General features: G+C 46.9%; 1 protein-coding gene across 1 annotated transcript in view; it reads right to left on the bottom strand.

Moving 5' to 3' along the window:
- Positions 1-25,081, bottom strand: part of CD86 (CD86 molecule) — a 155,170-nt gene that overhangs the window by 63,891 nt on the left and 66,198 nt on the right. Inside the window, exons 2-5 of the mRNA XM_063953886.1 lie at positions 22,508-22,556; positions 5,472-5,792; positions 2,915-3,217; positions 701-838 (exon numbers count right to left, since the gene is read on the bottom strand). Of these exons, the coding sequence (XP_063809956.1) occupies positions 701-838; positions 2,915-3,217; positions 5,472-5,792; positions 22,508-22,556 (811 nt within the window). The remainder of the gene's footprint in view (positions 1-700; positions 839-2,914; positions 3,218-5,471; positions 5,793-22,507; positions 22,557-25,081) is intronic.

Raw genomic sequence — 25,081 nt, forward strand, 5'->3', positions numbered from 1 at the left:
GGCAATGTGTATCTGGCAATGTATATCTGGCACTGTGGGGCAATGTATATCTGGCACTGTGGGGCAATGTATATCTGGCACTGGGGCAATGTATATCTGGCAATGTGGGGTAATGTGTATCTGGCAATGTGGGGCAATGTGTATCTGGCAATGTGTATCTGGCAATGTATATCTGGCAATGTGGGGTAATGTGTATCTGGCAATGTGGGGCAATGTGTATCTGGCAATGTGGAGCAATGTGTATCTGGCAATGTGGGGCAATGTGTATCTGGCACTGTGAGGCAATGTATATCTGGCACTGTGGGGCAATGTATATCTGGCACTATTGGGGTCATATGTGTATCTGCCCCTCCCCCCATATGTGTAGCACGCCCGATTTTCATTGGACATGCACCATGTGGAATTTGGCCACACCCATTTTTTGGTGTGTGTGCCTTCGGCGCGCGCACACAGTACCTATAAGACATTTTTTCTACTTTCACCACTGATTGCATCCCAAGCAGAGATAGGTGGGTACTTTTACAGTGGTTGATGTGGCTGATAATTGACAAGCAGTTTACATCGGTAAACAGGTAAAAGCGGCAGCAGCAGGTACAGTATACAGTGGTGTTTATTGCACCACTGCTACAGTAGCATCCTCCCATCCGCCCCCAGAGCATTATCACCACAAGTTATATACTCACACTCTGGGAACACTTACCTCTATTGCAGATCCCGTGCTTGTTTTTTAGACATATGAATAAGATGATACCGGCCATGGTGAGGATGATTATCGTTGCGATTGCACTTGAGATGATGGCGTAATTGTGACCTGTTTCTCGTGGTTTCTTACGCACCTCTGTAACCACCATATAAAATATTACAGAAGTGCACTTATGTGTTTCATTATTTCATTATGTCGATTTTTTTTAACTCCCAAACCTCTCCCTCAGCTTTGTATTTAGGACCCTCCATAGACCCCTCCTCGTCTATCTGCATCAGGTAAAGGTGCTACAAGCACTCACTGTATCACTACTTGTAGGACAATGGCCCTCATTCCGTGTTGTTCGCTCGCTAGCTGCTTTTAGCAGCAGTGCACACACTAAGCCGCCGCCCACTGGGAGTGAATCTTAGCTTAGCAGAATTGCGAAAATAAATTTCTTAGCAGTTTCTGAGTAGCTCAAGACTTACTCCTACACTGCGATCAGTTCAGTCAGTTTAGTTCCTGGTTTGACGTCACAAACACACCCAGCGTTCGCCCAGACACTCCCCCGTTTCTCCAGCCACTCCCGCGTTTTTCCCAGAAACGGCAGCGTTTTTCCGCACACACCCATAAAACGGCCAGTTTCCGGCCACAAACACCCACTTCCTGTCAATCACACTACGATCACCAGAACGATGAAAAATCCTTGTTATGCCGTGAGTAAAATACCAAACTTTTTTGCAAATTTACTTGGGGCAGACGCACTACGAACATTGCGCATGCGCAGTTTGCGACTAATCGCTCCGTTGCGAAGAAAACTAACGAGCGAACAACTCGGAATGAGGGCCCAATATCATTTCACATGCAGTGGAACCTTTCTCTATTACAACAGTTTCCATAGAATAGAAGAACTTGTTACCTCTACAACTGCCAGGTGGGCAAAACACACCTGAGAATTCCAAGGCTTGCAAGTCACACAGAATATACCAAGATTTAGTTACTGCCATTATCTTGAGAAATAATTTACTACAGGGGTATTCAGAATTCAGCCCTCCAGCTGCTTTGGTACTACACATACCAGCATGCTGTGCCACAGTTTTAGCATGCTCTAATAGCAAAACTTTGACAGGCATGCTGGGATGTGTAGTTCCACAACAGCTGGAGGGCCACATGTTGAATACACGTTTCACTATAAGTGACCTACCAATAACAAAACATAATTTAATGTCTTCCTACAGTATATTATTATTATTAATATTATTATTGTACATAATGGCCCTCATTCCGAGTTGTTCGCTCGCAAGCTGATTTTAGCAGCTTTGCACACGCTAAGCCGCAGCCTACTGGGAGTGAATCTTAGCTTATCAAAATTGTGAACGAAAGATTATCAAAATTGCGATTACACACCTCTTAGCAGTTTCTGAGTAGCTCCAGACTTACTTGGCATCTGCGATCAGTTCAGTGCTTATCGTTCCTGGTTTGACGTCACAAACACACCCAGCGTACACCCAGACACTCCTCTGTTTCTCCGGCCACTCCCGCGTTTTTCCCAGAAACTGTAGCGTTTTTTCGCACGCACCCATAAAACGGCCAGTTTCCGCCCAGAAACACCCACTTCCTGTCAATCACATTACGATCCCCAGAACGAAGAAAAAACCTTGTAATGCCGTGAGTAAAATACCTAACTGCATAGCAAATTTACTTGGCGCAGTCGCACTGCGGACATTGCGCATGCGCATTAGCGACTAAAGCTCCGTTGCGAGAAAAAAATACAGAGCGAACAACTCGGAATGAGGGCCAATGTTAAAATGAATTCAATATTATCACGTTCAGTAAAGATTGTGGTACCTAGGAGACACACCTATTTATAAAAACCTTGGATTTATCAACAACTTTTATCATCCACAAGTTTTAAAACTTGTTGCGTATATTAAATGGTGCTCCAGCAAATCAGCTCCCAACTGTCATTTTTCAAAGACATAACAGTTAGGAGTGATTGGCTGAAGCATTTATCATACGCAACAAGTTTTAAAACTTGTGGATGATAAAAGTCATTGATAAATCAGCCCCCTTGCCTGACAAATCCCGAATCTCAGGAATTACATGTAACAGATCCAATACATATATATATATATATATATATAATGCACATATAATGTTGTGTACAGTGAAAGTAAAAAGCAGACAGCAAGCAATACAGGTAATACAGAAAATAAATCATTTAGCACCCACCTATTTCCAGTGCTGTGGAAGATGATTCCCCACCATGAGCCACCAAGACACAGGTGATGTTGATGCTGTGCTCCACCTTCCAGGACAGGGAGCTAGAGATGTTGAACGCTGAGCTTATATTAATAATTTTATGTTCTGGGTAATATGGGGTTGTTCTATTTTCATCAGAAACTTTCCAGAACATTTTCTGAGGCTCTGGAAAACCATTTCCTGATGAGCAGCGCAGGTCTACAGTATCTCCCTGATTTAACGTTATCGTCGTTGATATGGAACTGTTTTCAATTTCTGGTTTAGTGAAGTTAGCTGTAACCAAAGGCAACGTGGTGTTAATAAACAATTGGGGGATATAGTATCATAGTAGCAAAATTACACGATAGAAGGTAATAAAATGATTGCTACACACTAAAGCTGGGTACACCTAACATATCTGTGGGAGGCACCTTTTTTAATGTCCCCACTGGGAGCCATATTGTCTAGAAACAGTCCTGCATACGAACATGCTGTATGAACTGCGCCTATCTCTGTGACAGGCTGTAAATGCGGGCACAGCTCTTATCAAGCTGACGTCACACTGGAATGGCATAGATTTACCATTTTTTCCTGCAATACAGTGTTCCAGCTAATGTTTATATGTAAGAAAACCCTCTGCATATTATATCTGTATGAACAGTAATTTCCGATGTCACTTCTTAAAATCACTTCAGTATTTATTTAGGACAATTGCATTATACAAAATAATGTCCCATCACATAAATGATTACAGATATTTGAAGTCACTTTTGAGTCCTGAACTCTGCACGTGACTATTAGGAGCAATTTACTGGAATAGGGACTGTCAGCTCCTGGGGCACGACATACCCTGTGAGTGATTTACAATTTGTGACGCAAGGGATACAAGATTTTCGCCTTATTTGTTAGAGATTTGCGGTTCGGTTCTCCAAAATCAGAATCCACCCGAATGTTGTGTATCCACACCAAACCAAAACCCGGTCTGGATCTCTCGAGGCGATCCAATCTGAACCGAGTCCCGGTCCGGATCTTCCCGCCATTCGGAATTTGGATTTTAAATACAAATTTCGAGTTTTGGACTGCAAAAATTACACACTTTTAGCAGTTGTTATACATTTTATTAAACAATTTTTAACAGGACAAAAAAACGAATCCGCACCAAAACGCTTGAGGATGGTTTTAACCAAAATACGATGATGATTTAGAACCAAAACATAAACATAGAGGTCTGTGCACATCTCTACTATTTGTTATATGTAGGCCATTCCTATATATGGATCATTATCAATCTTTATTTAATACTTTTTTTTAAAATATTAATTACGTTATTGTTTCTCATGCGGTATACCTATAAAGTATATTTTTGAGGTTTTCTATTAAAAGTTAAATTTTTGTTATTTCATTGACTATATAAAAATAAATAGTGCCCCAGGAAGAGATTATTTTTGTCTTCCTGCCCCTGCAAAGGTTATGGATTGGGATGTAGTTATGTGGCCGGCGGTCACAACACCTCCCCCCACATCCCGCCCCCTGAAAATCCCAACGGTCGGCATGCCGATCATCAGGGACTATTCCCACTCGTGGGTGTCCAATACTCCCATAGAGTGGGAATAAAACCTGTGGCAACCACTGGTCCCCAGTGAGCCCGCAAGGGGCTTCTTATGCTCCCCTCCCCCCGCCCGCCGGCATTCTGCTGTCGGGATCCCGGCAGAGGTGTGCTGACCGATGGTCTCTTGACTTCCGGTCACACATACCCAACCCTATGGATCAATGGGTTGATCTGGATTAGCTCGATAGTCAATAGGTGGACCACTATTGGTCGACATGGACATGTTTGACATGGGGAAAATGTCGACACAGTGAAGTGGTTGACACGGGGACAGGTTGACACATGAAAATGAAAATTTTTGGCCATTTTTTGGTGTTGTTTTGTTCTTAACATGAACAGGAACCCCAGTTTGTGCACCGCGTCCCCTCCCAATCGTAGGCCACGAGGAGGATAAAGTATAAAAAAGGTAAAAATACAAAAACATTTTTAAAAAAGCCATGCCGACCTTACATGTGTCGACCTTTTTCCCATGTCGATCGATAGTGGTAGACCTATTGACTGTCGACCTACCATCCGGATAACCTCTAATGTAGTTAGCCTAGTACATGGTCACAGAAATCCTCTGTATAATTTACAGTCAAGAGAGAATAATCCTATGATACAGCATTTTAAACTTAGGCCCAGATTTATCAAGCCTTGGAAAGTGATAAATTGCACGGTGATAACGTACCAACCAATCAGCTCCTAGCTGTCATGTTACAGGCTGTGTTTGAAAAAAAAGGAAATTAGGAGCTGATTGGTTGGTACTTTTATCACCGTGCTAATTATCACTGTCCAAGGCTTGATAAATCTGGGCCTTACTTATTATAAGAATGAAGTTGCACTAAAACGTCAGTGACTTGTGTAGGGCTAGACTGCCATATTAAAGATTGACTCCTGTTCTGATGATGTTTCTGTGTTGTGCAACGGTTTATGTAACATGTTGAAAAGATCACGTACCAATGACATCCAGCTGGAACGTAGATTCGTGTACTTTGTCTGAATCACTGATTACAAGGCAGGTATATATTGCCATGTCTTGTAAAGTTATATTGTACAAGGTCAGGTCGCCGTTAGGCTGGAAAACCATTGTGTAGTTTTTAGAATTCCACTTCCTTTCCTCCTTGCCAAATCTTATGGTGTTTACCATCTTCACAGTACCTATTTGCCAGTATAAAGTTAAATCTTTCCAAGAGATATTCTTTGAATTGTTGAAATTGCACTTGAGTTCGGCCGCCCCTGAGACAAATGCTGTTCCGCGCTTATTTTCCTGGGAGGCTTCTGTAACAAAAGATAAGTAACTAATGATGCATCAAGCAGAGAAAAGAGTGGAGGTGTGGGCAAGTGGAGGAGTTACCCATAGCAAATAATCAGCATCAGTCAGTCAAAGTGTTGATATAACATTTTAGTGCAAGGTTTAGGATTAGGGTCATGGTTAGGTTTAGGTGTATGGTTAGGTTTATTGTTAGGGTTAGGTTTATGGTTAGGGTTGGGTTTAGGATTAAGGTAAGGTTTATGGCTAGGTTTAGGGTTATGGTTAAGGTTAGGTTTATGGTTAGGTTTAGGGTTAAGGTAAGGTTTATTGTTAGGTTTAGATGTATGGTTAGGTTTATGGTTAGGGTTAGGTTTATGGTTAGGGTTAGGTTTAGGATTAAGGTAAGGTTTATGGTTAGGTTTAGAGTTATGGTTAGGTTTATGGTTAGGGTTAGGTTTAGGATTAAGGTAAGGTTTATGGTTAGGTTTAGGGTTATGGTTAGGTGTATGGTTAGGGTTGGGTTTAGGATTAAGGTAAGGTTTATGGTTAGATTTAGGGTTAGGGTTAGGTTTATGGTTAGGGTTAGGTTTATGGTTAGGGTTAGGTTTAGGATTAAGGTAAGGTTTATGGTTAGGTTTAGGGTTAGGTTTAGGTTTATGGTTAGAGTTAGGTTTAGGATTAAGGTAAAGTTTATGGTTAGGTTTAGGTTCATGGTTAGGTTTAGGATTAAGGTAAGGTTTATGGTTAGGTTTAGGATTAAGGTAAGGTTTATGGTTAGGTTTAGGGTTTTGGTTAGGTTTAGGGTTAGGTTTAGGATTAAGGTAAAGTTCATGGTTAGGTTTAGGATTAAGGTAAGGTTTATGGTTAGGTTTAGGGTTATGGTTAGGTTTAGGGTTAGGGTTAGGTTTAGGATTAAGGTAAGGATTATGGTTTGGTTTAGGGTTAGGATTAAGGTAAAGTTTATGGTTAGGTTTAGGGTTATGGTTAGGTTTAGGGTTAGGTTTAGGATTAAGGTAAGGTTTATGGTTAGGTTTAGGTTCATGGTTATGGTTAGGTTTAGGATTAAGGTAAGGTTTATGGTTAGGTTTAGGTTCATGGTTATGGTTAGGTTTAGGATTAAGGTAAGGTTTATGGCTAGGGGACATAATCAGGTCTCAAAGCAACTGTGGTAGCACACGCAATGCACCGATGTTTGGCACTTTGCGCATGCACCAGACCCGTACTGCGCAGTGTAGTAAGGTCCTGCATCGTATGTAAGACTGCACTAATTTGTTAATAGCAATTCACTAGAGGTAAGTATGATAAAAAGGTATATGAGCTCTAAAAAGCCAGAGATGGTAAGCTTCTGCCAAGGATGAGGGCTTCAGGCATGGACCAGATCAGTTTCCCGGCATCCTTGATGAAGTGCACTAGATGCACGAAATGCGTTTGTGACTAGTGTGGAGGTTATCAGAATATACAGCTCACACAATCTGCAACTCCACGGCCTGTATGCCGGCTGGCTAAGTGACATCATCAAGCCACAGTCCACCAGGAACACATACAGCGTGAGCTACACGTTGCTGGGTCTGCAAAGGGTTTTTGTGAACTTGGGGCATTATTCAGGTTGGATCGCTATTCGCAAAAATTACTAAAAGGATGTGGGCGCTTCTGCAGGGCTCGTCATGCGCATGCACCCGCATTTACTGCGGGCGTCCACAGAAAATGCGATCGCCTATGCCTGTCAATAAGGCAGTGGCATTTGCAGAGGGGGTGGCAACACTCCATTTCCTAGGCGGAGACTAAATGTTGCAGGTGCGCGGCTTCAAAATGGGGGGTTGGTGTTGGCATGATCGGGGCAGCTGCGTGACATCACATGCAGCCACTGTGATCAGAAAAATGCCGACGGGCCTCATGTGGGCACCAGGGACGTGCAGTCAGGGGAGGCAATGCCTCTCCTGTCTTTAATGATTAAAATAATATAAAGAAAATACTTGTGACACATATTCTGTGTCATAAGTCATTTCTTTATATTATCCTAACCATTTCAGTAATTCCAAGTAGTTTGGGAGGCACTGATAGCAGTGCCTCCCGTGTACAATAGGGACAGGTTAAAACAGGGGGGCGGGTGGGGGGGCTGGATCCGCTGGTCCAATCACGCGGCATGGTGAAGCGGAGGCGGGGCTGGGGACCAGCTACTGTAGAGCTGCCACTGCAGTAGCGGCAGCCCCGGAGCCAGCGGGGCCCGGCGACAAGGGGGTCAAAGGGGACACCTGTGCCGGGTCCCGACATTCAGGGGGGGGGGGGGGCAGTGATCACTGTGTGCTGCCATCATTCGTAGGATAGTACTCCTCATAACGATCGCAAGTTGTGCAGGAGCACTCACCCCCTGCACGCGCTGCACATGACTACGCGGCTGGCGTAAAGCACAGGACCCAGAGGAGAGTAGATAAAAGGGTGATGCTGCCGCACACCATTTGAGAGAGTTTTGAGGTGCCACTGAAGGAGATGGACTGCGTTACTGGAGTCCCGCCGATGGCTGCTGTGTAAAGCTGTGACTCAGAGACTCTGAGTCTGAGTGTCCGGGACTGATGGAGGCGGAACTATGTGCCAGACTGCGGCCTCTATGTGGTGCCCACAATTGGACAGAGGTGGGTCTGTGGTGCGGCTCCCTTATGTTAGATAGGCCGGGAGGTGGATTCGGACTCACAGTAAATGTGAGAGGAAAGCCAGGGGCTAGTGAAGATCTTTCCTCAGACTAAGCAATTAAACCTGCTAAAAGGGCAGGCAGTGGGCAGCTTGGACAGTCCCTCTGAGGGGAGCGAATGTGTGAAGGGAGGTGGTTTGTCCTCTGAAAGCCTCCGGTGACTACTAAAGAGCTGGGGAAGGTGGCAGTAGTGGGGTGAACATGACCCTAGCTGTGACCCATTCCCTGATAGTCACCACGTAACTTGGTCTGATCCTAGCGGTCCGTGAAGCGTTGCCAGCATGATGCTGCGCTGGCCCTGTATGTATGTATGTATGTATGTATGTATGTATGTATGTATGTATGTGTGTGTGTGTGTGTGTGTGTGTGTGTATATATATATATATATATATACACACACATACAGTAATTTGTGTGTGTAAATATTTGTATATGTATGTGTACATATATGTATGAATATACGTACTGTATGCATGTCTGTGTACCTTTACTGTGTGTACCGTACAGTATATATATGTATATATTTATTGTATTTGTAAAGCCACGCTATAAAAGTGTGTGTGTGTGTGTGTGTGTGTGGGAGGGGGGGTCATGGAGAGTTGAGGGGGCCCCAGAGATGTTAGTGTACCAGGCCCCAATAATTCTGTTGCCGGCTGTCACTGTCGTCACTCTCTCTCTCCCTGCTGTCACTGTCGTCACTCTCTCTCCCTGTCGTTACTCTCTCTCCCTGTCGTCACTCTCTCTCTCCTGCTCTCCCTGTTGTTACTCTCTCTCCCTGTCATCACTCTCTCGCTGCTGTCACTGCCGTCACTCTCTCTCCCTGTCGTCACTCTCTCTCTCCCTGTCGTCACTCTGGCTGTCCCTGCTATCACAATTTCAGCTCATTCAGTGTGCTATAATGTGAATTTCAGCTCATTCAGTGTGCTACAAGATGAATGTTGGCTCATTCAGTGTGCTACAAGATGAATTTCGGCTCATTCAGTGTGCTACAATGTGAATTTCGGCTCATTCAATGTGCTACAATGTGAATTTCGGCTCATTCAATGTGCTATCATGTGAATTTCGGCTCATTCACTGTGCTATAATGTGAATTTTGGCTCATTCAGTGTGCTACAATGTGAATTTCAGCTCATTCAGTGTCAGCTCATTCAGTGTGCTACAATGTGAATTTCGGCTCATTCAGTGTGCTACAAGGTAAATTTCGGCTCATTCAGTGTGCTACAAGGTGAATTTCGGCTCATTCAGTGTGCTACAATGTGAATATCGGCTCATTCAGTGTGCTACAAGGTGAATTTCGGCTCATTCAGTGTGCTACAATGTGAATTTCGGCTCATTCAGTGTGCTACAAGGTGAATTTCGGCTCATTCAGTGTGCTACAATGTGAATATCGGCTCATTCAGTGTGGTACAAGGTGAATTTCGGCTCATTCAGTGTGCTACAATGTGAATTTCGGCTCATACAGTGTGCTACAATGTGAATTTCGGCTCATTCAGTGTGCTATGATGTGAATGTCGTCTCATTCAGTGTGCTATAATTGTTATGCACACCAGTGCCTGCAGGAAAGTACTGGTGTCAGAACTGTTATGCACTCCAGTGTCTGCAGGAATGTACTGGTGTTTGAACTGTTATGCAAAACAGATGGACTCACAGACAAACTGGGGGATATGACATAACGTACACAGAAGGTGATAGGGTAACAAAATACACACAAAGTGAACAGAGAAGCCCAGAGGCTAAGGAACTGGGTATCTCCCTTGTATTAGAACTGCTAAGATGGAAAAAGCAAGATGTTGTGTTTTAATACGTAGAGAACCCGAAATGCTGTTGCTAAGGGCAACAGCAAAACCCTAAAGGGTTACCAACGGGTGTGGCAGTAAACTCCTTGGTCAGAGATGGAATGATAGACACAAGGAGAGTCTCCACAATCCTAATTCGCACTTGCAGTGCACAGGTTTTAGCTTACTGCCACTAAACTGACCCCTGACACCTAGCACAGTGAGCCAGGATTAGACAGGCAAGTCTGAGAATACAGCTGCAAACTTGCTAAGTTCACAGAGTAGTAACAGAACCCCAGCAAGCTAAACGACTGACTCCAGTCTTACTGCTAGGTCTGGATTGGCAGAGTGTAATACCAAATTCCCAGGCCTATTTGCAGTAAGCAACAAACAAATACAAAGCTACACAGTACTGGCTAACTTTCATGAACTGACTAACCAACAAAGATTCAGCAGCATCTGCTTACCCTGAAAAGAGGCCTTATAAAGCAGGTGCTGTCCACGCCCCACTCAGACCTCACAGACTGTGAGCACAAAAACCAGCACCGGATCCCCTGCCGTGCACAGAGCCTATAACCACTGCACAGCAAAAGACCCGAACCGGAGTATCAGCTGCGCTCAGGTTACTCCACTAGCACTTGTCTCCCGGTTGCCATGACGACGTGGCAGCACAGGGCAGGAGACCCTAACAATAATGTGAATTTTGGCTCATTCAGTGTGCTACAATGTGAATTTTGGCTCATTCAGTGTGCTACAATGTGAATTTTGGCTCATTCAGTGTGCTACAATGTGAAGTTTGGCTCATTCAGTGTGCTACAAGGTGAATTTCGGCTCATTCAGTGTGCTACAAGGTGAATTTCGGCTCATTCAGTGTGCTATAATGTGAGTTTCGGCTCATTCAGTGTGCTATGATGTGAATGTCGGCTCATTCAGTGTGCTATGATGTGAATTTCGGCTCATTCAGTGTGCTACAATGTGAATTTAGGCTCATTCAGTGTGCTATAATGTGAATTTCGGCTCATTCAGTGTGCTACAATGTGAATTTTGGCTCATTCAGTGTGCTACAATGTGAATTTTGGCTCATTCAGTGTGCTACAATGTGAATTTTGGCTCATTGGGGTATATTTACTAACATTCGTAATTCTCCCGATTTGGTGGGAGAATAATCACGAATGACATCGAAAGTGTAAAACTGCAACTTTTTGAATTTATTCCGACTAATTTACTAAACTGCCGTATTCTGCATTTTCAGGTTTTCCGATGTCGATGTCATTCGTGGTTTTTTTTTTTTTTTTTACGGCAGTGATTAGCAAAATACTGCCGACTTTTTCTAAATGAATCTCGGCCGGATCTGTGTGATCCGTGCTGGGGTTTTTTTTTTTTTTTTAAATAAGCACTGTAAAACTGTAAAAAAAATGGCGTGGGGTCCCCCCTCCTAAGCATAACCAGCCTCGGGCTCTTTGAGCCGATCCTGGTTGCAGAAATAATAAGAATTTACTTACCGATAATTCTATTTCTCATAGTCCGTAGTGGATGCTGGGGACTCCGTCAGGACCATGGGGAATAGTGGCTCCGCAGGAGACAGGGCACATCTAAAGAAAGCTTTTAGGATCACATGGTGTGTACTGGCTCCTCCCCCTATGACCCTCCTCCAAGCCTCAGTTAGGTACTGTGCCCGGACGAGCGTACACAATAAGGAAGGATCTTGAATCCCGGGTAAGACTCATACCAGCCACACCAATCACACCGTACAACTTGTGATCTGAACCCAGTTAACAGTATGATAACAAACGAAGTAGCCTCTGAAAATATGGCTCACAACAATAATAATAACCCGATTTTTGTAACAATAACTATGTACAAGTATTGCAGACAATCCGCACTTGGGATGGGCGCCCAGCATCCACTACGGACTATGAGAAATAGAATTATCGGTAAGTAAATTCTTATTTTCTCTAACGTCCTAGTGGATGCTGGGGACTCCGTCAGGACCATGGGGATTATACCAAAGCTCCCAAACGGGCGGGAGAGTGCGGATGACTCTGCAGCACCGAATGAGAGAACTCCAGGTCCTCCTTAGCCAGAGTATCAAATTTGTAAAATTTTACAAACGTGTTCTCCCCTGACCACGTAGCTGCTCGGCAAAGTTGTAATGCCGAGACCCCTCGGGCAGCCGCCCAAGATGAGCCCACCTTCCTTGTGGAGTGGGCCTTTACAGATTTAGGCTGTGGCAGGCCTGCCACAGAATGTGCAAGTTGGATTGTGCTACAGATCCAACGCGCAATCGTCTGCTTAGACGCAGGAGCACCCAACTTGTTGGGTGCATACAATATAAACAACGAGTCAGATTTTCTGACTCCAGCTGTCCTTGAAATATATATTTTTAATGCTCTGACAACGTCCAGTAACTTGGAGTCCTCCAAGTCGCTAGTAGCCGCAGGCACCACAATAGGCTGGTTCAAGTGAAAAGCCGAAACCACCTTAGGGAGAAAATGAGGACGTGTCCGCAGTTCTGCCCTGTCCGAATGGAAAATCAGATATGGGCTTTTGTACGATAAAGCCGCCAACTCTGAAACTCTCCTGGCTGAAGCCAGGGCCAGTAGTATGGTTACTTTCCATGTAAGATACTTCAAATCTACAGACTTGAGAGGCTCAAACCAATGAGATTTGAGAAAATCCAAAACTACGTTTAGATCCCACGGTGCCACTGGGGGCACAATCGGGGGCTGTATATGTAGTACACCCTTGACAAAAGTTTGTACTTCAGGCACTGAAGCCAATTCCTTCTGGAAGAAGATTGATAAGGCCGAAATTTGAACTTTAATAGACCCCATTTTGAGGCCCATAGACAATCCTGCCTGCAGGAAATGTAAGAATCGACCCAATTGAAATTCTTCCGTTGGGGCCTTCTTGGCTTCACACCACGCAACATATTTTCTCCAAATGCGGTGATAATGTTGTGCGGTCACTTCCTTCCTAGCCTTAATCAAGGTAGGAATAACTTCCTCTGGAATGCCCTTTTCTTTTAGAATCCGGCGTTCAACCGCCATGCCGTCAAACGCAGTCGCGGTAAGTCTTGGAACATACAAGGTCCCTGCTGAAGCAGATCCCTTCTTAGAGGTAGAGGCCACGGATCCTCCGTGAGCATCTCTTGAAGTTCCGGATACCAAGTTCTTCTTGGCCAATCCGGAGCCACTAGTATTGTTCTTACTCCCCTTTTCCGAATAATTCTCAGTACCTTTGGTATGAGAGGCAGAGGAGGAAACACATACACTGACTGGTACACCCATGGTGTTACCAGAGCGTCCACAGCTATTGCCTGAGGGTCTCTTGACATGGCGCAATATCTGTCCAGTTTTTTGTTGAGGCGAGACGCCATCATATCCACCTTTGGTTTTTCCCAACGGTTCACAATCATGTGGAAAACTTCCGGATGAAGTCCCCACTCTCCCGGGTGAAGGTCATGTCTGCTGAGGAAGTCTGCTTCCCAGTTGTCCACTCCCGGGATGGACACTGCTGACAGTGCTATGACATGATTTTCCGCCCAGCGAAGAATCCTTGCAGCTTCTGTCATTGCTCTTCTGCTTCTCGTGCCACCTTGTCTGTTTACGTGGGCGACTGCCGTGATGTTGTCCGACTGGATCAACACCGGCTGACCCTGAAGCAGCGGTTTTGCCAAGCTTAGAGCATTGTATATCGCTCTTAGCTCCAGTATATTTATGTGAAGAGACGTCTCCAGGTCTGACCATACACCCTGGAAGTTTCTTCCCTGTGTGACTGCTCCCCAGCCCCGTAGGCTGGCATCCGTAGTCACCAGGACCCAGTCCTGTATGCCGAACCTGCGGCCCTCTAACAGATGGGCACTCTGCAACCACCACAGGAGAGACAACCTTGTTCTTGGTGACAGTGTTATCCGCTGATGCATGTGCAGATGCGATCCGGACCATTTGTCCAGCAGATCCCACTGAAATGTTCGTGCATGGAATCTGCTGAATGGAATTGCTTCGTAAGAAGCCACCATCTTTCCCAGGACTCTTGTGCATTGATGTACTGACACAGTTCCTGGTTTTAGGAGGTTCCTGACAAGTTCGGATAACTCCCTTGCTTTCTCCTCCGGGAGAAACACCTTTTTCTGAACCGTGTCCAGAATCATTCCCAGGAACAGCAGACGTGTTGTCGGGGTCAATTGAGATTTTGGAAGATTCAGAATCCACCCGTGTTGCTGAAGCACTACTTGGGTTAGTGCTACACCGACTTCCAGCTGTTCTCTGGACTTTGCCCTTATCAGGAGATCGTCCAAGTAAGGGATAATTAATACGCCTTTTCTTCGTAGAAGAACCATCATTTGGGTCATTACCTTGGTAAAGACCCGAGGGGCCGTGGACAAACCAAACGGCAGCGTTTGAAACTGATAATGACAGTCTTGTATCACGAACCTGAGATACCCTTGGTGTGAGGGGTAAATTGGGACATGCAGATAAGCATCTTTTATGTCCAGGGACACCATGAAGTCCCCTTCTTCCAGATTCGCTATCACTGCTCTGAGTGACTCCATCTTGAACTTGAATTTCTGTATGTACAGGTTCAAGGATTTCAGATTTAGAATAGGTCTTACCGAACCGTCCGGCTTCGGTACCACAAATAGTGTGGAATAATACCCCTTTCCCTGTTGTAGGAGGGGTACCTTGACTATCACCTGCTGAGAATACAGCTTGTGAATGGCTTCCAATACCGTCGTCCTTTCTGAGGGAGACGTTGGTAAAGCAGACTTTAGGAACCGGCGAGGGGGAGACCTTTCGAACTCCAACATGTAACCCTGAGATACTATCTGCAGGATCCACGGGTCCACCTGTGAGCGAGCCCACTGATTGCTGAAAATCTTTAGTCGACCCCCCACCGCTCCTGAGTCCGCTTGTAAAGCCCCAGCGTCATGCTGATGGCTTTGTAGAACCCGGGGCGGGCTTCTGGTCCTGGGCAGGGGCTGCTTGCTGCCCTCTCTTACCCTTTCCTCTGCCTCGCGGCAGATAAGACTGTCCTTTTGCTCGCTTGTTTTTATAGGAGCGAAAGGACTGCGGCTGAAAAGACGGTGTCTTTTTCTGTTGGGAGGGGGTCTGAGGTAAAAAAGTGGATTTGCCGGCAGTTGCCGTGGCCACCAGATCCGATAGACCGACCCCAAATAATTCCTCTCCTTTATATGGCAATACTTCCATATGCCTTTTGGAATCCGCATCACCTGACCACTGTCGCGTCCATAAACTTCTTCTGGCAGATATGGACATCGCACTTACTCTTGATGCTAGAGTACAAATATCCCTCTGAGCATCTCGCATATAAAGAAACGCATCCTTTAATTGCTCTAGAGTCAATAAAATACTGTCCCTATCCAGGGTATCAATATTTTCAGTCAGGGAATCCAACCACACTACCCCAGCACTGCACATCCAGGCTGAGGCTATTGCCGGTCGCAGTATAACACCAGTATGAGTGTATATACTTTTCAGGGTAGTTTCCAGCCTCCTATCCGCTGGATCCTTGAGGGCGGCCGTATCAGGAGACGGCAACGCCACTTGCTATGATAAACGTGTGAGCGCCTTATCCACCCTAGGGGGTGTTTCCCAGCGCGTCCTAACCTCTGGTGGGAAAGGGTATAATGCCAATAACTTCTTAGAAATTAGCAGTTTTCTATCTGGGTTAACCCACGCTTCATCACAAACGTCATTCAATTCCTCTGATTCTGGAAAAGCTACAGGTAGTTTTTTCACCCCCCACATAATACCCCTTTTTGAGGTACCAGCAGTATCAGAGATCTGCAAAGCCTCCTTCATTGCCGTGATCATATAACGTGTGGCCCTGTTGGAAAATACGTTTGTTTCTTCACCGTCGACACTAGATTCATCTGTGTCGGTACCCGTGTCGACTGACTGAGGTAAGGGACGTTTTACAGCCCCTGACGGTGTCTGAGACGCCTGAGCCGGTACTAACTGGTTTTCCGGCCGTCTCATTTCGTCTACTGACTTTTGTAATGTACTAACATTATCACGTAATTCCATAACTAAAGCCATCCATTCCGGTGTCGACTCCCTAGGGGGTGACATCACCATTACCGGCAATTGCTCTGCCTCCACACCAACATCGTCCTCATACATGTCGACACACACGTACCGACACACAGCAGCCACACAGGGAATGCTCTAATCGAAGACAGGACCCCCTTAGCCCTTTGGGGAGACAGAGGGAGAGTTTGCCAGCACACACCAAAAGCGCTATAAATGTATATAAACAACCCTAAAAGGTGTTGTTTTTGTTATAAGCGCTTTTAATATATAAATATCGCCAAATTATGCCCCCCTTCTCTTTGTTACCCTGTTCTGTAGTGCAGTGCAGGGGAGAGTCCTGGGAGCCTTCCTCACAGCGGAGCTGAGCAGGAAAATGGCGCTGAGTGCTGAGGAGAATAAGCTCCGCCCCCTTTTCGGCTGGCTTTTCTCCCGGGTTTTGAGAAATCTGGCCTGGGTTAAATACATACATATAGCCTTAATGGCTATATGTGATGTATTCTTTGCCACTAAAGGTATTTAATATTGCTGCCCAGGGCGCCCCCAGCAGCGCCCTGCACCCTCCGTGACTGGTCAGTGAGAAGTGTGTAGCAACAATGGCGCACAGCTGCCGTGCTGTGCGCTACCTTCATGAAGACTGAAGAGTCTTCTGCCGCCTGTTTCCGGACCTCCGATCTTCAGCATCTGTAAGGGGGGTCGGCGGCGCGGCTCCGGGACGAACCCCAGGATGACCTGTGTTCCGACTCCCTCTGAAGCTATGTCCAGTAGCCTAAGACTCCAATCCATCCTGCACGCAGGTGAGTTGAAAATCTCTCCCCTAAGTCCCTCGATGCAGTGAGCCTGTTGCCAGCAGGACTCACTGAAATTTAAAACCTAAAAAACTTTTTCTAAGCAGCTCTTTAGGAGAGCCACCTAGATTGCACCCTGCTCGGACGGGCACAAAAACCTAACTGAGGCTTGGAGGAGGGTCATAGGGGGAGGAGCCAGTACACACCATGTGATCCTAAAAGCTTTCTTTAGATGTGCCCTGTCTCCTGCGGAGCCGCTATTCCCCATGGTCCTGACGGAGTCCCCAGCATCCACTAGGACGTTAGAGAAATGGGGAAAAAAATGACAGGGGTTCCCCCATATTTAAGCAACCAGCATCGGGCTCTGCGCCTGGTCCTGGTTCCAAAAATACGGGGGACAAAAAGCGTAGGGGTCCCCCGTATTTTTAAAACCAGCACCGGGCTCCACTAGCTGGACAGATAATGCCACAGCCGGGGGTCACTTTTATACAGTGGCCTGCGGCCGTGGCATCAAATATCCAACTAGTCACACAGCCGATCAGGAGGGTGCTACAACGTGGCGCTCCCTGATTGGCTGAAGAAACCCACTTAGACAGAAGTCAGAGTGGGTTTCTGGCATTCGGGGAAAGGGGACCCATGTGAAAACATGGGTCCCCTTTCAGTGCGTGGCTCGGGTCTCCGTTTTTTTATTTTAATCAAGTACGTGGATTACAAAAGGACTATCCGAGGAGCCTGGTACCCTGGATCTGGTGAGTAAAATTTATTCAACAGGTACCCCATGGATTCTACTGGAGAAGAGGACCGACCTGCGTGTGAACATAAGGTAAGTATGTATGTATGTTTGTGTGGATGGATGTAATAAAACTTTACTTTCAAGGTGTGTGTGTATGGTCTTTTTTTGGGTATTTTTTTAGTAGTAGTACTACAGGTACCAGCGGGCCCGTTTTTCTGCCGCATGCTGGTACTTGTGGTTCTCCAAGTACCAGCATGCGCGGGAGGCTTGCTGGGCCTTGTAGTACTGCTACTAAAAACAATATCTTACACTTTTAGAAAAAAGGCTATCAGCCCCCCATCCGCAGCCCATTGGATGGGGGGGACAGCCTCGGGCTTCACCCCTGGCCCTTGGGTGGCTGGGGGGGGGGACCCCTTGATTGAAGGGGTCCCCACTCCCCCAGGGTACCCCGGCCAGGGGTGACTAGTTGGATATTTGATGCCACGGCCGCAGGCCACTGTATAAAAGTGACCCCCGGCTGTGGCATTATCTGTCCAGCTAGTGGAGCCCGGTGCTGGTTTTAAAAATACGGGGGACCCCTACGCTTTTTGTCCCCCGTATTTTTGGAACCAGGACCAGGCGCAGAGCCCGATGCTGGTTGCTTAAATATGGGGGAACCCCTGTCCTTTTTTCCCCCATATTTCTGCAACCAGGATCGGCTCAAAGAGCCCGAGGCTGGTTATGCTTAGGAGGGGGGACCCCACGCAATTTTTTAAAAAAAAATTAACACTTTCCCACCCCTTCCCACTGATATACATGCACGGATCTCATGGATCCGTGCATGCCTATCCAATCACGGCTCAAAAAAGCAGGTCTGGTTTTTTTTAGCACTTTTTTACGAGTTGTATTTTTTCACGGCAGTGTTTTTTTTTTGCTTTGCACTTCTTAGTAAATGACCGAGATTCATACTTAAACAGCCGCGTTTTGACCGATGGTGTATTCATTCGTATTTTTTTTCTTTGACTTCAAAAAAAATACGAATGCCCTCATCATGGCCGAGATTTGAGTTTAGTAAATGACCGAGATGACACTTTGAAGAAAAAACGGCATCTCGGTCAAAATCGGGACCTTAGTAAATATACCCCATTCAGTGTGCTACAATGTGACTGTCGGCTCATTCAGTGTGCTACAATGTGAATTTCGGCTCATTCAGTGTGCTACAATGTGAATTTCGGCTCATTCAGTGTGGTATCATGTGAATGTCGACTCATTCAGTGTGCTATAATGTGAATTTCAGCTCATTCAGTGCGCTATAATGTGAATTTCAGCTCATACCGTGTGCTATAATGTGAAAGGTGCACCAGTACTAGATAGTATAAGGAGTTCTACTACACTGGACACGTCCCCCAGCCAATGACCTCACCGCACGTCACTGGTGGGCACAGGAGTCTACCCCATTTTTTGCGATCAAGCATAAATGACGATACGATCGCAATTTCTGCTTGGTCAAGGGGGGGGGGGGGCAGCGGTCAGCATGCTGGGCGACCTTACCCTGCGGTGGCAGAGTTTGCAATTCTTAGTGAATTAGGCCCTTGGACAGCAGTCAGCAGTGACTGTTGCAAATAACTATGAAATGAGTAGAAAAAAAGAACTCTCTTAGTTCAGCAGCCCCCTCGGTCTTTCTTTCTTTGTGCCCCTCTGACAACTGGTGCCAGGCGGCCAGTGCCTCCAATGTCTCTGGGAGTAATGCCACTGCTCATATACCTTTTTGTCAAGTGATTGAAAGCCTGCAGTCATTTGGTGAGGGGGCTGCGATGACAGCCGTTTCAGAAAATGTAGCCTTCATTTTATGGGAGTGCCAACAGTGGCGGGCTGGCCAGGGGGACAGGGTGCCTTGTGCTCCCCGGGTCACGCTACTGCCAAGGGTCACGGGCCAGCCGCCACCTTCCACTACACCAGCGGTGGCCAACCTGCGTCTCTCAAGCCGCATGCGGCTCTTTCTATATCCGCATGTGGCTTGTAAGCTCCCGCGGCGCCTCCCACTGCCCTAGTCTGCAGTGCCTGGCGCCGGCCTGTGAGCAAATCAGAGCTTGCGGACTGGCAGCCAATCAGGAGTCTTAGCTGCCGATCCACGAACTCTGATTGGCTCACGGACCGGCGCTTAATTAGAGAGAATCAACGCTGCCGAAGAGTGGAGACTGAGGGGCAGGAGAGGTGCACGCTGCGCTCTCCTCCCCTCACAAGCAGCAGACTGAGCAGAGCAGCAGCACGGCGGTGAGCAGCACATCAGGGGTGGGCGCAGTGTGGGGACATGTGTATCTTACACTGTGGGCATATCTGGCACTGGGGGGGGGGGTGTATCTGGCACTGGGGGAAGTGTATCTGGCACTGAGGGCATATCTGGCACTGGGGGCAGGGACGTGCAGTCAGGGGAGGCAGTGCCTCCCCTGTCATTACTGATTAAAATAGTATAAAGAAGATACTTATGACACATATTCTGTGTCATAAGTATTTGCTTTATATTATCCTAATCATCCCAGTCCTGTGTAAAGTGTTTGGGAGGCACCGATCGTGGTGCCTCCCTGTCAGATAGGGAAAGGTATGGGAAGCGGGCGAGGGCGGGGCCTAGCAATGGGCATTAAAAGCCCATTGAAAAATCATGGGAAAGCGGCGCCATTAGTGGTGCCGCTTTCACACAGGGACGTGCTTTCAACCCAAGGTGGAGAAAAGGTGCCTCCCCAGCCACTGACCTCATCGCACGCCACTGACTGGGGGTACGTGTATCTGGCACTGGGGGCATATCTGGCACTGGGGAGACGTGTAGCTGGCAGTGGGGACATATCTGGCACTGGGGCGGAATATATGTATCTGGCACTGTGGGGACATATATGTATCTGGCACTGTGGGGACATATATGTATCTGGCACTGTGGGGACATATATGTATCTGGCACTGTGGGGACATATATGTATCTGGCACTATGGAGGAATATATGTATCTGGCACTGTGGAGGAATATATGTATCTGGCACTGTGGGGGCATTATATGTATCTGGCACTATGGGGACATATATGTATCTGGCACTGGGGGGCATATATGTATCTGGCACTGTGGGGACATATATGTATCTGGCACTGGGGGGTATATATGTGTCTGGCACTGTGGGGCATATATGTATCTGGCACTGTGGGGCATATATGTATCTGGCACTGTGGGGCATATATGTATCTGGCACTGTGGGGCATATATGTGTCTGTCACTGTGGGGACATATATGTATCTGGCACTGTGGGACATATATGTATCTGGCACTGTGGAGCATATATGTATCTGGCACTGTGGGGCATATATGTATCTGGCACTGGGGGCATATCTGGCACTGGGGAGATGTGTATCTGGCAGTGGGGGCATATCTGGCACTATGGGGACATATATGTATCTGGCACTGTGGGGCATATATGTATCTGGCACTGTGGGGACATATATGTATCTGGCACTATGGAGGAATATATGTATCTGGCACTGTGGAGGAATATATGTATCTGGCACTGTGGGGGCATTATATGTATCTGGCACTGTGGGGCACATATGTATCTGGCACTGTGGGGACATATCTGTATCTGGCACTGTGGGGACATATATGTATCTGGCACTGTGGGGCATATATGTATCTGGCACTGTGGGGCATATATGTATCTGGCACTGTGGGGCATATATGTATCTGGCACTGGGGGCATATCTGGCACTGGGGAGATGTGTATCTGGCAGTGGGGGCATATCTGGCACTATGGGGACATATATGTATCTTGCACTGTGGGGGCACCCATTTTTGGGTGTTTTTATATGTATGTGGCACTGTACTGGGGCATTATATGTATGGGGCACTGTACTGGGGCATTATATGTATGTGGCACTGTACAACATGACTAAAAATGGGGTTCTGATACAAGGTCATACTCCTACAAACGTCAAACCGAAAGGTGTGCGCATAAAAATGGGGTGTGGCTTTGTGACAACTATGCCACGTCCCTATTTTTGCTCGTATGCCTTCGGCGCACACATGATATGGCTCTTACCCTTGACTACAGATCTTTTCTGGCTCTTTGCCACTGACTGGTTGGCCACCCCTGCACTACACAGCTCTGCTGAAGCCACGGCCGCACTGACAAATTTATAATAAAGTATCTTTGGGATAATTTACACCAGGCCTAAATATTTTTTATTAATAAATATTTAAAAAAAAAAAAAAACCTCCATTTAAGATGGCGCCATTACTTATGTGCCAGTGCTCTAGACTTGCCCCCCCCCCCCCCCAGGCTAAAAGTTGCCAGCCAGCCCCTGAGTGCCAAGGACAGGATCTCCAATTTCCGACCGAGATTTTCTGGTCTCTTAGTAGGAGTTGAGGCAGCCGCCACGTATGACCTAATAGGTCCCTCAGCCGGCTGATGGTGTCGCAGGTGATTCGATGCTGCGTCCTCATACTGGATTACACATGTACAGTATTAAGCATTAAGACACATAGTTATATAGAGCTTGGAGGAGGGTCCTCCAGTGATATGAGGCTCCTGTTGGAGAAGACTGTGGTGTCAAATCCATCAAGTTAATATATTGAATTTATTTTAATCCTGGCATGTTGGATGGTATGTAGGTGTCAGTCCGTATTTCTGTGTATTAGCACAAATATACCGTGGACAGATTTTGCATTAGTATAGACGATAGTCAACTTACCAGCGCAATGCAGGACTGGGACCAGCAGCAGCAACAGCAGAACCATTATCTGTAATGAAAACAGCAATTACTGTATGGAATAAATAACAGGGCAAAATGTGATGTGGAATAAATGTCTGTGTGATAACATGTAGTCCGGCAATATAACACATGATACATTCCATCATAAGAAAGAAACAATGGCCCTCATTCCGAGTCGTTCGCTCTGTAATTTTCTTCGCATCGCAGCGTTTTTCTGCTTAGTACGCATGCGCAATGTTCGCACTGCGACTGCGCCAAGTAATTTTGCTATGAAGTTAGTATTTTTACTCACGGCTTTTTCATCGCTCAGGCGATCGTAGTGTGATTGACAGGAAGTGGGTGTTACTGGGCAGAAACACGGCGTTTTATGGGCGTGTGGTTGAAAACACTACCGTTTCCGGAAAAAACGCGGGAGTGGCTGGAGAAACGGAGGAGTGTCTGGGCGAACGCTGGGTGTGTTTGTGACGTCAAACCAGGAACGACAAGCACTGAACTGATCGCAGATGCCGAGTAAGTGTGGAGCAACTCAGAAACTGCTACGAGGTGTGTAATCGCAATATTGCGAATACATCGTTCGCAATTTTAAGAAGCTAAGATTCACTCCCAGTAGGCGGCGGCTTAGCGTGTGTAACTCTGTTAAAATCGCCTTGCGAGCGAACAACTCGGAATGAGGGCCAATATGCAGATGACCTTCCAGAGGCTGTTATACTATCCTCAACTTCAGTGAATCAATACAAGGGGTTTTCCATCTTGGACAGTCCCTTCTTCACCCGCCATAAGTCCCTTCTCTTTTCTTCACCTGCACTGAGCCCCTTCTTCTCTTTTCTTCACCCGCCCTGAGCCCCTTCTCTTTTCTTCACCCGCCCTGAGTCCCTTCTTCTCTTTTCTTCACCTGCACTGAGCCCCTTCTCTTTTCTTTACCCGCCCTGAGCCCTTCTTCTCTTTTCTTCACCCGCCCTGAGCCCTTTCTTCTCTATGTTTACCCGCCCTGAGCCCCTTCTCTTTTCTTTACCCGCCCTGAGCCCCTTCTCTTTTCTTTACCCGCCCTGAGCCCATTCTTCTCTTTTCTTCACCTGCACTGAGACCCTTCTCTTTTCTTTACCCGCCCTGAGCCCATTCTTCTCTTTTCTTCACCTGCACTGAGCCCCTTCTCTTTTCTTTACCCGCCCTGAGCCCATTCTTCTCTTTTCTTCACCTGCACTGAGCCCCTTCTCTTTTCTTCACCCGCCCTGAGCCCATTCTTCTCTTTTCTTCACCTGCACTGAGCCCCTTCTCTTTTCTTTACCCGCCCTGAGCCCTTCTTCTCTTTTCTTCACCCGCCCTGAGCCCTTTCTTCTCTATGTTTACCCGCCCTGAGCTCCTTCTCTTTTCTTCACCCGCCCTGAGCCCCTTCTTCTCTTTTCTTCACCCGCCCTGAGCCCTTTCTTCTCTATGTTTACCCGCCCTGAGCTCCTTCTCTTTTCTTCACCCGCCCTGAGCCCCTTCTTCTCTTTTCTTCACCCGGCCTGAGCCCCTTCTTCTCTTTTCTTCACCCGCCCTGAGCTCCTTCTCTTTTCTACACACGCCCTGAGCCCCTGCTTCTCTTTTCTTCACCCGCCCTGAGCCCCTTCTTCTCTTTTCTTCACCTGCACTGAGCCCCTTCTTCTCTTTTCTTCACCTGCACTGAGCCCCTTCTTCTCTTTTCTTCACCCGCCCTGAGCCCCTTCTCTTTTCTTTACCCGGCCTGAGCCCTTCTTCTCTTTTCTTCACCCGCCCTGAGCCCTTTCTTCTCTATGTTTACCCGCCCTGAGCTCCTTCTCTTTTCTTCACCCGCCCTGAGCCCCTTCTCTTTTCTTCACCCGCCCTGAGCTCCTTCTCTTTTCTTTACCCGCACTGAGCCCCTTCTTCTCTTTTCTTCACCCGCCCTGAGCCCCTTCTCTTTTCTTTACCCGCCCTGAGCCCTTCTTCTCTTTTCTTCACCCGCCCTGAGCCCTTTCTTCTCTATGTTTACCCGCCCTGAGCTCCTTCTCTTTTCTTCACCCGCCCTGAGCCCCTTCTCTTTTCTTCACCCGCCCTGAGCTCCTTCTCTTTTCTTCACCTGCACTGAGCCCCTTCTTCTCTTTTCTTCACCCGCCCTGAGCCCCTTCTTCTCTTTTCTTCACCCGCCCTGAGCTCCTTCTCTTTTCTACACACGCCCTGAGCCCCTGCTTCTCTTTTCTTCACCCGCCCTGAGCCCCTTCTTCTCTTTTCTTCACCCGCCCTGAGCCCCTTCTTCTCTTTTCTTCACCTGCACTGAGCCCCTTCTTCTCTTTTCTTCACCCGCCCTGAGCCCCTTCTCTTTTCTTTACCCGGCCTGAGCCCTTCTTCTCTTTTCTTCACCCGCCCTGAGCCCTTTCTTCTCTATGTTTACCCGCCCTGAGCTCCTTCTCTTTTCTTCACCCGCCCTGAGCCCCTTCTCTTTTCTTCACCCGCCCTGAGCTCCTTCTCTTTTCTTTACCCGCACTGAGCCCCTTCTTCTCTTTTCTTCACCCGCCCTGAGCCCCTTCTCTTTTCTTTACCCGCCCTGAGCCCTTC

The sequence above is a fragment of the Pseudophryne corroboree genome, chromosome 2 (assembly GCF_028390025.1).
Source record: "Pseudophryne corroboree isolate aPseCor3 chromosome 2, aPseCor3.hap2, whole genome shotgun sequence".
NCBI classification, from domain to species: Eukaryota; Metazoa; Chordata; class Amphibia; order Anura; family Myobatrachidae; genus Pseudophryne; species Pseudophryne corroboree.